Genomic DNA, 15,645 nt, shown 5'->3' with positions numbered 1-15,645 from the left:
GAGCCGACAGCTGCGCGAAAGCGGAACTATGGTGGCTAGCGGAAGGAAAAGCACACAACGATAAGCTGGTTCTTTATTTTATGACGCCAACTTCGACGCTCGTTGCAATGGATGACCCTGACTCATTAGCTCGCGATGCTGGGCTCGAGTTCAGCGATTTAAGCACTGATGAACGTGACCTGCTGTTGAGGGCTCGCGCTGCCGGCGTCGTTGCGTATTACTACGACGAAGGCCTGCTTTGAAAGGCACTTCACGCGACTTCAGTAAGTCGGCGTTGAACTCGTAATCCTCTGGAAGAAAGTGCAGCGAGCACACTACGTGAGTTTTCGGCTCTTTGCCAGCGCTCTGTGGCAGAGGTACGGCACTTAACCACTTCAAACGGAGAGGTTCACTCGATGGCAGACAGTGATAACTAACGTTGGATTCACCGCTGCAACTGCCCTTGGCCAAGTTCCACGGACCGTTAGCGCATCCCACGACATCAAATGGACGTGGCATTCTCGCTGCTTGTTCCAAATGCAAGTTTCGCGAGCCAGCAGGACCACTGTAGCACGACGCGATAAAGAAACAACTGAAACTCCAAAGCGCGCGCGGCGCAGAGTCGAGCGAAAACGAAACCTTTCGATCACCCATACTATTCAAGGGTAACGTCAAAATGTTATTTTTTCTTAGAATCGAATAGAAGTAGACAAGTAGCATTTTCTTCAGTCTTATAATCTAATGAAATGATCTTTTTAATACGAGTAGTTGAGTACTAGTGACATAAATTATGATGAAGAGTGCTTTCGTCATCGGGCTAGTACCGGAATGTCGCTGGGGCGTCTCAAATCGTGTCATGCATTTACCTCAATTTTTCGGTTACTAAAGCTCTGTTCGCGATTATATTGACGCCTTAGACGTTCTAGAGCATTGTTTTATCACTTTAACTTGACTTTCTGGTAACCTTTAGTGTCCCTTTAAAAGATACCCATCTAAACTGTCGTGTGTGTATGTGTGCGCGTGCCCCTTTAACGTGACACCGGTCGGTTACCGCTCCACCGCACGTTGCACGACCTACACAAGCTCGTTCACCTGTCTACAACCGATTAAAGCTTCCACAGACCAAATCGTTCTCGACATATTTAACATCAATTGCAATATCAAATAACCAATCCGCGAGCTTTCCAACGGGACTTATACTAACACCGATGATGATGGCGATTATTTATTGGCATCCTCTTCGAAACGGGACGCGGTGACAAAAAGTCACCTATCCTACTTGAGCCAATCAACCAATAGATATTTATGAGTCTAGCATTTTGTCTACGCATCCTTAATATTGACGCGTGTACTTATCTTTATCGTGCGACCACGTTTCGCCACCTAACAAATGTAATCGCACAGCGCGGGATGCGCCTGCATGTATCCGAAGTTTCTGGAAAGTTATCGATGCTTCTATCCGGCTGTCTGTTGTCGCCGAACACTGTGTTATCTGATTTCATCGCGTGACGCGAATGGTGTAGAACTTTGTGGAAGGCACGCGGGTCCGAACGATTAGTCTGGAACATTCGACGACTGCAGTATAAAAGCCGACGCGCTTGACCCGCTGATCAGATTTTCGACGATCGCCGACCGTGTTCGCCGCTATCGTTGTGCTATAAGTGTAGCCTGTTTTGTGGGCACAGGTTCGCCCAATAAAAGTTAGTTTCGTCGTTCACAGTATTGCTACTGTGTTACTCAACGTCACTACCACGTGACAATATTTTCTCCCAATCTTCGAAACCCCTAATACCTACCGAAGCCCGACGCATCCGTGCCACCTAGTGACTTAACATACGACTTCGAAAACAAAATCCTCCGAGACGCCGAGACGGACGATTTACTGCGTTTCTCGCGAACGACACTTGACTCAGAATAGCGTTTGCCTGAGCTCGTTGGTTGCACGGACATTGATTCAGCGACCTTTAACGCAGTTCGAGCAATAAGCGCGGGGCCAGGCACATCTACAGCGGCGGGTCCCACACCCAACTGCCCGCAAGGCATGGCTGAAGGAGAAGGTATGGTGGCGTATATATTCTCGACGACGTCTCTCTAACAAACACGAAGGGGGGACGTTTCGGCAGAGCACTCTGTACACAGCGCCGTTCGCACGGTTGGCCGCGCAAACTCATTTCCGAGACAAGACAAGTCACATCCGAAACTAAAGACCGATGGGGCGCAGTTGGCCAGGGACCAGGCTATAGGAACCCCGCATTGAAGGCAAACAAAAGTCCCCAAGCCTTATAGTACATGCCCTCAGCCGCAGTAGTCCTATCAGTTCTGTGCAGCAAACGGTTAAGTGCCGCCATCATCGGCTGTTGACACGGCCGTCTTCTGTGGCTGCTTGGTCAACGTACTTTACTGCCTATTACCATATGCGTGGTAACCGTGCGCACCGTGAAATACTATAAGAGACGCTGCGGCGGCGACGCGCAGGAAATGCGCCGGAAATACGCTCCATGTGGGTTGAGACGGCGCACCCTAAGCGGCACTCATATACACAGGGGGCGCTGGTGTTTCATGAGGGAGTAACCAATTGTAGCGTATTTTCAAGTTCTCTTACTTCACGATAGAGTACGTCGTGTACTACACTTGCGGCACACGAGAACCTCGAAAACAGACTTCCAACATGAGACACACTGCAACGTCCCCGGTATTTTCCTGTGAGTTAAACACTATACAACGGGACTCTGAGATGCGTATGTCATTCCTGGGATGAAAGTGCCTGGCGCAACTCACGCAAGACTGATAACATTGAGTGTTTAGAAGCACAGTTACATGCCATTTTTTTTAAAGACTATATGGAGCGTACTGTCTATACAGTGCACCATGCATACAGCTAGCGCAAGTTATAGGAGATAGCTGGGAGATGCATTCGTCCTTCAGGGGACATAAAAATAGGATGACGATGCACCGTGAGCTGTAAGGAAGGCACGACAGCCGGCCGATGCCGTTTGCTCACGCCGACCTTCACAGTCGCGTAAACTCGGCACCCCGGTTGGATGACGAGCCCCTTTCCAATTTTCATCTCTCACTGCACGGTTTTCGTAAGACAGGGCACCGTGACGCAACGGATAGAGTCTAACAAAGCGTGGAGAGAAACGGAGGGGTTGAGGAACAGGGAGCGGTCGCGAAAAGAAGCGTCGGCGACGTCGGGCAATGATTAATAGCCTCCTGTCGGGTCCTCCTCAGAAGAGCTGATGCATCGTCGCGGCGGCCGGCACCACGTTCCACGGTGTTTTGGTTCGTGCATCCTCGAAGCGGGAAACAAAAGAGAGAGAGAGAGAGTCGAGAGGCGGTCCTCACGGCAAAGCGAAAGCGACCGAGGAGAGTTGCACACGGACACCCATTAAGCTATTGGCCATTAGCCCGACCTTTCCGGTGAGACGATGGCCCGCCAACGTGTTTTTTTTTCTGTTTTTTTTTTTTTTTGCCAGTATAGACTTTCCCCCATTTCACTCGTGTCGCTGCATCCAAGTAGACGGGTCCGTCTAGCGGCCAACCACTGTGGGAGAGAGTATAGCTGCGAACTTTCGGAGGTTCTCGTCACACCGATTGCGTGCAGTGAAGCCAAAGCTACACCGTATCGCGCCAGCCGGCCAGGAATAAGGACCGGCTGTGTATCTTGATACGGAGGTCACCGTGCGCTACTAAACCCGTAAGGTATTCTAATAGCGCAAGTAGGAACACATATATAAGAATAACACAAATACACAAACACACAGACACGGTGTGTTTTTGCGTCCGTATTCTTTTCTGCTCCATACTTGGAATATCTTACGATGTCCTGCCAACGAGCTCACATTCCAACTGTCAGCTACAACTCCGTCCGTGATTCTTCCGTTAAATCGCCCAAGGGAGGATTAGCGGCGCGCAACAACGCACACGCCTTTCTTCCATGTCTGGCTCCTGGATGTTTGACGAGCGGCGCAATTCGGTGCACTGCAGGGAGTTGGCGAGACGACGTGACAAGAAAGTCGATCTCGGATGTAAGTGCACCCGCGAAGACCCTTAGTCAGGCCGGACAGCTGCAGAAGGGTGAAAGGAGACTTGCGACGAAACGCGCGCACTCACAGTAACTTTCAAAGAGAAATAAATACATTGCCCTCCCCCATCCCGGCCGTTTCAAATCCCCGCAATCATTCTTCGCGTAACTGTAACAAAAGTACGAAACAAAAGATAATTATAAGAGCAAAGAATAAGGCCACTGACATGAGGAAGCGGATACGGAAGCCGTTCTCTTCCCGTGTCGTCTTCGGTGGAGCAGGCCAGGCAGGAACAATGAAGGCTTTGACAAACAACGGCAATAACAGTGAAGACGGTCGTCGCGCGTCCTTCCAAATCTTGTTTGCTTACAATGCTTAGCAAGGGGACGAAACGAACGACGTACGTAGACTCCGCGAACGCTGCTGTACGAAGAAAGCGTGTCGCTATCCGCGGCTAAAAATAAAATAAAAAAAAAACGACATAGACGAAACCGAAACAACAGAAGCCGACATCGCTTTCAAAATAATAGGGCCCGCCGTCGATTCTCGTCGTCTTCCTTGCTCGTTCCTTCCGATTTCGGCGATTTCGCGTCTTGGGTGGAACTGGCCTCTTCGCGTCACTGTCTTTGTGTGTTTGATCTTTGTTCCCAGTTATACAACGCAGAACATCCCAAAACGGCTTCGAACATAGAAAATCCTTACTCGATCACGACGACTTCACTCCCGGATGACGACGATAAGAGTGCGAGAAGACGTGATGGAAAAGCGGGCGCGGTGGGAGAGGGTGGCGGGGAGGGAGAGAGAGTGCGGAGACCGGGGGGGTGGGCACACCGGACCGCCGCCCGGCCAACGTCTGCTTGATATCGCGTGTACTCCGCGCGCCCGAAACAACCTGCAGCTCTCCTCTCTGAAATGGGAATTCAATGACCCTTCTCACCGTCCATATATACGGACTGCGCGGTGAAGCCTAGCCCATAGAGCGGTTTTTCTTTTTATGTCCGCTGCAAGCATCTTCTTCCCTCCGCAAGACGACGCTGCCGCTCACGGTGATGATGATGATGGCATCAGTGTATCTGCTTCTTTTCAGCTGCACGAGAGGAGGTTGATGGTAGCGTCGAACCTGCGCAATCCCACGGAACGCCTTCCCTTCCTGCTACGAAACGAGCGTTATGCTCTTTCTCTCCTTTGCGATAGCTCTTCTCTATTTCCCCTCCCTTCCCCCTCTCTCTCTCTCACACACACTCCTTCTCTCTAGGTGAGATTCATAGACTGCAGTCAACCGTACGATAAAGCAATATAGAACATAGGAGCTGTTGGGCAAGCGATTCCCAGATTCTATATAGCGTCATCAACAGGGTGGCAAGGCGGGGTGGGGGCTGATGGGCTATATATATATATATATATATATATATATATATATATGCGGCCGGCGTTGAGTAGCGTTCCGTACGCCCCGATGGAAGTCGAACACGCCCTAGCTTACCCTGAAAGCAACCTAAGATGGAAGAAACTTGCGCATGGAGGGGCAGTGAATCGAGAGGAATACCGCGTTACCCGGGAATCCCAACAGGTGTTCCTTGCAGGACGGATACCATTCCCACGACGACAAATCGTAGTAGCTCGACAAGGCCGCAATCCCACCTCAACGACGTACAGAATTGAACACCGGCGCTCCGATGTTAAGCGTAGGACGATGTCGCAAGCGTGGATGACACTCGACCAGCCAGCAGCCAGCGTTTGTCCCATGGCAACGGCGACGGGTGTATATAGCTTACACGCCTACGGGTGCCTCGATGCCGCGCTTCTCCGTACGGCGGTAGGCGGCGCTGACATCGGGGCCCCCTACAGGCACCTCATACACGCCAGATTGGTCGCGCAGACACCCGAACCCGGGTAGTCTTTGTTGTGACTGACCTCGCCTTAATGGGGCAGTTCCGATCGCTATAGCGAATGCGCATTCTCGTATCTTGATGACCGACCACTCTGATAACTGACCAGCTTGGCATTGCCAGTCGTCACATAGTAGAGGGCGACGAAAACACTGTTCAAAGTTTATCGTAACCTAAACCAAGAGTTTTTGCTCTGTTCCCAGTCCGTGACCTGAACCAGACAGCCTAGCTAGCGGTCCCGTGCTTCACAAGCGAGAAAGAACTGAAAGAGGACGTCCTGGCAATTGCCGCGCTCTTGCAACAGGCTTGCGCAAACGGTTTAATGCTGAATGCTAACGACAGTTAACCAGTGTTCGAGCGTCTCTTTGCTATATTTCCTTTTTATCCGTGGCTCCCTCTCCCGTCACCAATTGTGGGGTAGCGAACCGAGTTTCCTGTTCTTTCAAACCTTCCTGCCTTTCCACTTTCTTTTGTCTCTATCTCTCTCCGGGCACGGCGCCTAAAGACAAAGCTGCAAGCGGAGGCGGAAAGTTTCCGAACAGCGTTATCGATTTTGAGACGAGCAGAGACCTTCCCGAGATTTGGTAACTGTACAGGAGACGCGATCCTCCATACTGCTTCCGCGTTCACACCCAAACAAATTCTTTAAAAATAATAACAATACGACTGTAAGTACGCCGTGCGGGCCAAGAAAAAGCGAAAATATCATCGCCGTTCTACTACTTAGGGGTCTAAAAGCTTAATCACAGCGAACGATAACTATTATCATATCTTAAACTGAACGAAGAGTTATTCCCAGTTCGTGACCTCAACCAAGCAGGCAAGCAAGCGGTCGCGTGCTTCGCCAGCCAGAAAAAAGTCAGAGACGACCGCATTCACCGCGCCCTTGGCCGTCATTCTTTTCTGCCTCCTCCTCGTCTTACTAGAGGAGACGGTCTCGCCGTGAACGTCGATCTTCTTTTCTGGCTCGACAGAAAACAGCCGCCTGCGTCCCGCCCCTACCTCCGCGCCTGCCTGTCTCTTTCGCTCTGCACGCTTTTGCTTTCGCGTCCCCGCGGCGCGACGTTGCGCATGACCATGTCGATCCTCCCAACCACAACCCTTCCCCTTCTTCTCCACTGAGAGAGAAAGCTTCAGAGTCCTTCAAAGGGAAAGCGGCATTCCGCCAGGCATGCCTACACACCATACTTCCAAATCCGTGCAGCGAAGCCAAAGCTACGGGTCGCGTCGGCCAATACGAAAGCGAACCGGACGGGGCCCCACTAGCCTGCGCGCGACGCCAACTGAACGGAAGGGTCACGAAAGGATTAGTGGCGCACAATGGGCGATAGCCCACCACCTCCTTTCTCTCAAACATCCAGCTCGTTCTCGTCACTGATTGGCTGAAGACGAGCTCCAGCCTCCGCTGCGCTGCATGTAGTTGGTGAGACTAGGCATAGGGGGCCGTCCGTCCACGATTATTGTTGCCGTTGACGGCCCCGATCATTCACTTCTTCCGGCAGGCGAGCGGGAAGCCTCAGAAACAAAGTGAAATATATATATACAGAGACCAGTTGCAGCTGCTCTCCCAACGCTTCATGGCTTTTCTTCGTGCGTCTCGCGCATAGGAATGCAAAGAACCGACGCCTCTGGTTCGCGCTGTACGCAGCGATGTCCGGTGACTCCAGGCAATTGAACTGCGCCGCAGTGGCTGTCACTTCGATGCATGCTTCGCAGTTTGCGCTTAGCCATTCGTGACAGCGAACCATTTGCGGTGGGCATTAGCATTCAAAGCCTTATCGAAGTCGAGAATGAGCTTTCGGGCCTGTGAGCTCCGACGGTGCACAAACGAAGGGCAATGACCGGCAGGGGTCGGATATCAAGGACCGGATACTATAAGAAAGGACAGAGTGAAACGAACGATACAAAACGAAAGCCACGCCAGCAGGGACTGCACAACATCAGAACCATAAAGCACACAACAAGTGGTGCTAATTATCCGTATTTGGTGGCAGTCGCCCAGCGTAAGTGAAGGGGTGGGGGAGGGACGTAATAATACGCGGCAGCGTAATTTGATCTTGGAAGAAAGCCGACAAATTAGGTCAGCAGCTTCGGCCCCGTTCGGGCTCGCCCCGTTGCCAGTCCAAGCTTCGACGAAAATGGTCAAGGTCAGCCGCGGCCGCTCAAGTTGGCACCCCCAAATCGCTTCATGCTGTGCATCACTCAGCATCGAGCACGCCAGATTTCGCCGTGGCTGTTCATACATCCATGGGGACATACAGCTAATTTCAGGCTTCTGCAAGCTTAACTTTCACCCTTTTTGAGAGAGAGAGAGAGAGAGAGAGAGACAAGGTTAACTCTGGTTAATCTCTGGTTAACCAGAGATTATCTGCGGTTGGCTACCTTGTATTGGAGGAGGGGCAAAGGGATGCATCCTTTTCGAGGCACACTGTTAGGCCAGCAAGCTGATGAGAGAGAGAGACACACACTTTGTTGCCTCAGAGACCCATGTCCAGGTCGGCAGGCAGCTTGTATAGTGCGCTGTGCATTCTTCCGTGCGACTCCTTTCTCACACGTGTGCTACACATCGAAGGCGACGGGAGCGGGGCATTCAAAAACGAAACGACCGTTTAGCTTAGACGAACGAACACGTGGCAATAACAAGCACGAACACAGAAACGCGATCGCCTCTCCGAGCTTATGGCGACAACGCCGCCGCTATCGCGCAAGGTTTCGGGATTGCGCCACTCTCGAAATGCGTGAAAGAAGGAAAGAGAAACGTGGCGGCGGACTCTTGTGGGAGCGGCCGCGTTTATACATGGCTTCGTCGCGGTGTGCTAAGAGCGGCGACGGTAGGGGGACAGGAGCCCCTTCCCGGGATACTAATGCGTTTCTTCCCAGAGATAAGATCGCGGACTGCCCCGAACCGCTGTCGAACTCTATACAGGCGGCACAGCTCTCTTCGCAGAAAGCCATGACTCAGACAAGAACACGAAGTTTTTCTTCCTTTCTTGGCTTTCTGGAACATCGCAGCAAATCTGAAAGAGGGCACCAGTACTACGTAATAAGATAAAAAAATGACTACAGCATTTTAGTTGCATTTATATTGATACTCTCTATTCCGCCATCGCATTCTTCATATAGAAACTTTTCCGTTGCCAGCCACCCACGAAGTGCGTGTCGCTTAAAGAGAAAGACGGTAACTGCTCAACTATACAGGTTGTCCCGAACCAAGATTTAAATGTTGCTCAATACGTGCTACATAAATGTGTTTTTCCGAGCGTGAAAGAAGCCCGCTAATAGGCGCATAACTGCCGCGCGACTGGCCGCTCGAGGCACTTTGCGTATATTTGCGGGCTTCTTTCACGCTTGGAAAAACACTTTTATGTAGCACGTATTGAGCAGCATAATGCTGTATAGGGAGTTTGTCATGTTGCTCTATAATTTTCTCATTGACACTTTTCATCTAATTATTATACTTGAGAAGGTGATTAATTAAATAAAACTGATTCTGTCATAAGGCGGAACGCAGAAAAGTAATCAGAGTACCTCCAAGCGAAAGCAAACAACATTACTTTGGTTCTGTCCAGCTACGTGGCATTTGCATACATTTAAGTCTTGGTGCATGATAGTTGGGACACCGTGCATACACATCTCAGACAACAAAATCAAACTACACAGCGGGAATGGTAGCAACGTTAAAACGTTGACAGGGTAGTCAGACAGCAACCTAATATTACATATATCCTGCTACTAGGACTGGCTACACCACATGGCCATGACCGCGGTGATGCGCATATTGGTAATACAATAGGTACCAAATCGAAAGGAAACGGAAAACTGCAAACGCTTGAATTCAGCCAGTGAGAAAACACACCCGTCTGTCGACCCATTTACTCAAACAGGCCGCGTACGCTAGCCTATACTACAGCTATAGTACACTACTACAGACAAGCCTTGAGCTGATAGCGAGTCCACAGAAGCTTACTATACTCCGCACCGTCTGGTGGTCACTCACGCGGCGCGGTCTGGTCTCAACAGAGAAGAACACGAAGAAAAAGAAAAGTTAAATGTCAGGCGCGATGGTTTAAACGTATACTACAAGCGAACGACAGGCGAGAGGGAGCCAAAGGAAAGGGGGGGGGGGGGGACGAGGCGCGAAGTCGAGGGAGATTACATCGACGAGCGGCACATCGACCTCGTCCGGGGGAGGCCACGTCGAAGCAACGAACAAGCAGTACACTTTTACCACTACACTATACGGACGGGCAACAGGCTTGCGCAGGTCGGACAGGCCGAAAGTGGACGTGCCAGGTCGCCGGGGTTGCGAGGCCATCGCCGACAACTGCGCCCCCTGGCCGCGCGCGGCATCACGCATGAGCGCTTCCGTGCCGTTCCGTGGGCAGTCCCGTCCACACTAGACCCCTGTTCCCCCCCCCCCCCCCCCCCGCTCTCCCCCAGCACCGCCCACCTGTAGCTGTTGGGCCGCCGCTAGGAAGTCCGACAGCCGCAGCGGAGCGAAGGGCTGGCAAGCAATTTCAATGGTTAATTGTTTTTCGTAACCCTTCGTCGGTACATGACAGATATAGAATCCTGTTTCGATTTGAACCGATCCGCATTTTCTGGCCCGAAGCATCCGAATTAGTTGCAGGTAACCTCGACGATAACCTGATACGTCTGTCGCGAAGAACTTCATAGTATTGACGCTCAAACGAAGAAAAAAAAAGACATCTACAGAGACCGAGACGGAACAAGCTCGGTGTTCGAAATGGTGCAAAGCTAAACAGACGTGGTCTTACAGTTGACACGTACGCCGTCTCATCATTTTTCTGACATTCGCCTGCACCATTATTTGCTATCTCACCTGAAAAACACCTCGTCAGACACCGTTACCCTTGCCTAAAGAAATATCCCGGCTCCCGATTGTGCAACATTAACCATTCTGATCAATTCACGTGGCATTGTTTTCTACAAGAACGGCGGGGATCGACCACGAGCTCTCACCAAGAAGAATGATTCGCGTCCGCATATGAGGGGCTATTAAAAAATATCAGAAACGCCTATCCAGCGACATTCATCTAACCAAGCCCCGCGCTTTCATCACGCAATGCTCATTAACGTAGGCCTTCGCGAGACGCGAAGCCCCGGGGACGTATATCGACGTCGCCGCATATTCGCTTGCGAGGAATGACGTCGCACAGCAGCAAAAAAGACGGTCAAGGACTTCGAAGGCCTGGGCACACAAGCGAAACGCCGCTGCCGACTTGTTCCCCGTCGACGTCGCACTGTCGCCCGGTGACCGGTAGTGCGAATCGGGAAGACCACAGAAGAACAGCGCAGTGACTCGATAACATACGTACAGCCTCCGTCATATTTAATCCGAAAGCGGTTTAAGAGCCTTTTCTATTTTCCTCCACAGCATGAAGATGTATCGGTGAGGCTTGGCTTGAATATGCTAGCTTAATGCGTCTTACAAGTTCCTTCCAAAGTATTCGATGCGTGCTTCTCACAGCCTCCCCCGTTGAAGTTAAACGTGTAGAGAAGCGTCTTCATTGTTGGTGTAAAGTTTTATTGTCGCTGTACAACTTGCAACAAGCGACAAAAACGGGAACAGGAAACTATATGAGGTAGAACAGAATACATTTGGAGTAACTCGACCGGACGATCCGACACAGCTCACTACAGATGATGTAGACGTCAAGGCTCGAACCACAATGTTCCAGACAAAATATAATGCCGACGTTACATGAAATGGGCCGAAAGCGCAAACGATGACACGCGTTCTACAACTCGGAGACAACCTAAAAAAAGCTCCGCCCAAAAAACTGCCCACCAGCCCTCTGTGCCTCCGCATGTCGAGATGCAGTTCTCAAGGGACATTGGAAGAAGTTCGCATCACCCATGATGTCGCAGCAATGCGAGAAAGTAATCGGCTGGCGCTTGCATATAAACTTTATTTGCCACTGAATTCTTAGGTTGTCACCGAATACATGGTTAGCCCTTACCTGTTCGCGTTTAATTTGCCCACGACTGTATAGAGTTGTCTGTAGATTTGCCCCGTACGCGAATGACACGACCAGACGACTTTATTATTATCTTTTTTCGGTTCGTTCAGCGCCTGGTTAGTTAGTTTGGTTAGTTACAAATTGCGCAGCAGACGTACGCACAGCGGGAATGCCATGTCAGCGAAACGCTAAAAGCGTGACAAAATGTTTCCTGGCGTAAACTGAGCGAGTCCACGAAGGTCAGAGCTGCTGTTTCAGAACCCTGTTGCGACTGTTTTTTGTACACCTTCCGGTACCACACGGCACCAAGAACGACAGTTCTAACCGCGTAGATCTTTCGAGGCGCCTTCGGTGCTTATACAAACTACCAACTACGTGGTCCCGAAGCAGTTGCAGCAACTAGCGGAGCATCCTTTGAACTTATCACACATACATTTAAACGGAATAACAAACGGTCTTGTTAACGGAATAGAAAAGAGGTACAACACACCCTTGCTTTGCATTGAGGGCTGTTGCCTAAACGTGAAGGCATCAGTTGCTCGCCGCCCTTTCAATGTTCTGATATCTGGGCGGGGAACCTGGCCATTTATGAAGAGTTGTTACCTGCGCGAATAAATGTTAAGGAAAGTAGCGAAAGCCAAACTGTTAGGCTTTACTAATAAATGGTATATTCAATTATTCCTGGATTGTTCCAACGCACAACGGACTCGCCACTTGTCGACCCGTACACGGACTACCGCCATCCGCTTTCAACTGTGCCCGAGTGAGTTGTCTTTTATTGTGACTAACGTAGTTTGTCCAGTGCACATCGTCAATGTGAATGTCTGCTGATTTTCCCGTAAAGTATGAACGAGCGCAGCTGAGAACCAACGGCTCGTTGCACGCTTAATACTACGACCCCCCACTCCCCACCCCTCCCCGCCGAAACGGCTAGCACGCGGCAGACAAACTATGGAAGAGGCAGCCCTACAACAGCCCTCAATACGACACTCATTGTTCCGGCGCCCCATCTTCCCACTGGATCCCGCATCTCAATGGCCATTGTGCGTCGACAGAACAAAAGCAGTTGATAAATACGGTGCACGGGAATCGTAAGTTCATCAACCGACTACGAGAACACTCATCAGGCGATTTAAGCCCCCGTTTGCTCAACCGTCCTTTGCAACTCTCGCCAGGTCAGGAAAGGAGGCAGCAGCTCCTCAGTCAGCGACGCACCATCTTCGCCAGACTAGTCCCGCTCCATCACACAACGCGAGGCTGTCAGCAGAACGGGAAAACGCACCGGACACCCACGCGTCTCCAGACTCAATCTAACCGCTCCGCAAAGCGACCCGCCCAGGCGAAGCTGGCTGGCACTTCCATTTTTTATGAGAGCAACGAGTCGTCCCGCCTTCTGCAGCCAGCCAGATGCGTGCGCGATAAAGCCGCGGCAGAGATAGAAACGTAAGCGAAAGAGGAAAGCAAAATAGCGAGTCGCAGCATGGTTGACAAGTCACTACAGCTCAGCCTCGTTCCAGATTACAAACCGTGGAAGCAACGCCGGTTGCAGCACACAGCAGGAGTGAGAAAAAAAAGAGACCCCGGAACAGCGGCGTCGGGTTTCGCTCGCGCTATCGCGCGCAGCTTTCGAACGACTAACGTGTAGCCGTGTAGCACGGCTTCCAGCAGCTCTCCCGCCGTCGTTTAGTTCGGCGAAGTAAAGGCGTCTGGGTGCAACGGACGGACCCGGTCACCTAGCTGCGGCCAGCACGTCGGGCGAATGCGCAACGTTCGTCGCAGGTTACGCTGCCGCGTGAACGCAGCGCGCGCGATTCGTAGAAAGAAGCGTGTCCCTGAAAAGAGCGTTTTATCACAACGGCATCATCGGCCTCAGAGACGACGTTGTGAATAGCACAACGCGACACACCCGCTGACATGCAATCCTACGGGAAAAGTAGATCTGTAGGAAGTTTTAAACGTAACCTAAGCTGCCGCGAGAGCATGGCCTCGGGAGCGCCACCGCTTACTTTAGCCTTCTTTGGACTAGATTTGCGCGATAATTGCAGTTCCATCGTCGAAGTCTTACAGATACTTTGCTCAGATGGGCGCTGGTGCACGCGATCAACGGAAACGGCGCCCCTGCGATCACGGATACAACAGGTAAACTCCGCACATTCGTAACGACACCGTTCCCCCTGACGGCAACATGACGGTAACTAGTGCGTCGTACTTCTGGACAGCTCGTTTCCGTACGAATCAGACGATGACACTCACGTATTGGGACAGCCTTGGCGTTGAGCTGAGACACGCTCCTCTCGCATCGGTCGAGCTTATCCTTCAGTTGAACACTCCGTTCGTAGATGATTTTGCACTCGGCCGCGATTCCTTCGAAGATGTTGTCGGCAACGGCCACCAGACACGCCAGTTGCCGCAGGGCCCCGACCAGAGTCGAGTTCGCGGTCGCCTCGAGTTCGTCGGTGACATTTTTATCCGGGGGTATGGGTTGCCGGCTGAGGAAGACCGGCTCGATGGTCCACTTCACGAAGGGCATCTCACCGCACTGTCGTCGCCGTATCCATTGTCACACGCCACACGGCACAACAACAACCTGGCGCGATTCAAATCGCGCCCTCATGCTCGCCGCTGCCGCCACGCCGGGAGGAGGGCCCGGCGCGAACATTCCGCGGGCCCGCACGAACTGCCGCCAGTGCAGACTTGCTGCTCAGCGCGAGGCGAGGCGAAGGCGAGGCGGCGCTCTCCAAAGGTGCACCACTCTCGCCCTCTACCTGTTTGACGAGTGCCATCCGATAGCGCGGGACCGGCGAAACACGTAGCGCCATCTCTGGGTGTTTAGCAGAACTTTCCCGCCGTCCGTCAGTTGGCCGTGCCGAGACGCGGAGCCTGGAGCGGCCACGGTCAAGGAATGTTCACAGTTTATCCAGTTCCTTTAGTATCACTAAGAAGGCCCCATAATCAAATATTAATGCAGGAGTGCACGGCTTGTATTCAACACGCTCCTGCCGCATGTGCTAACTACAAGTTTCTGCTTCACACAGATTAGCACCATGTCATAATAATGACTGGCGTTGTCTGCGAAGTTGGCCGGAACTGCTCCCGCAGCTATAACAAGCAGAACACCAAGCTGTCAAGCCTGCGCTACGCCTTTCTTGTTACGTCCAGACGTCCTGTCAGCTGCATATATTTTACAATGTACAATACAGTTGCGATGTATGTACTGTCGACCAAATACGTTTACGTACTATGGGATCTGAAAAAGAGCTGAATATATCCGCAGCTTCGCAACCTATCCTGGTATTCGCATTTACAGCCTCTACTAGTATATGCGAACGGCATCCTGATAAACAGTTTTACCAACTACTGATACAAACTACTCCGAAATTCAACGTTTTCTGAGATCCCATGGTCCACAAATTTTCTTTTGGTCGACGGTACATACGTGGCTAACGGAGCCAACGTATGGCAAGCCGATTGGCGTTATTTGTAACACAAATTAAAGTACTTTGTACATAGTTTGAGCCAGCGGGGTCATAACAAAACAAGGACTGTAGTCTATCGCGTGAAATCCGCCAGTAAAATCGTTAGACTGGATTACAAATACGCGTGACCAAGAAAAGCGAGATAAGAAGGAAAGACCTTGCAATGGTGTGACCTTTCCATGAATGCAAAAATTACGAGCAAACACGATGACAGGCAAAGATCCACTTAATAACACTCGAAGAAATCGCGAGAAGCGTAGGCCAACGGCGGCCTAGTCTAGTCCTCCCGCTT

General features: G+C 51.3%; 1 protein-coding gene across 1 annotated transcript in view; it reads right to left on the bottom strand.

Moving 5' to 3' along the window:
- gukh (NHS actin remodeling regulator GUK-holder) overlaps positions 1–14,574 on the bottom strand; it is a 249,015-nt gene extending 234,441 nt beyond the window's left edge. Inside the window, exon 1 of the mRNA XM_050171781.3 lies at positions 14,131–14,574. Coding sequence (XP_050027738.2) covers positions 14,131–14,407 — 277 coding nt within the window. The 5' untranslated portion in view covers positions 14,408–14,574. The remainder of the gene's footprint in view (positions 1–14,130) is intronic.
- Positions 14,575–15,645: the final 1,071 nt, after the last annotated feature.

This window comes from Dermacentor andersoni, chromosome 6 (genome assembly GCF_023375885.2).
Source record: "Dermacentor andersoni chromosome 6, qqDerAnde1_hic_scaffold, whole genome shotgun sequence".
Lineage (NCBI taxonomy): Eukaryota > Metazoa > Arthropoda > Arachnida > Ixodida > Ixodidae > Dermacentor > Dermacentor andersoni.
The sequence above is the reverse complement of the archived record's forward strand: the minus strand, read 5'-3'. Positions and strand labels throughout refer to the sequence as shown.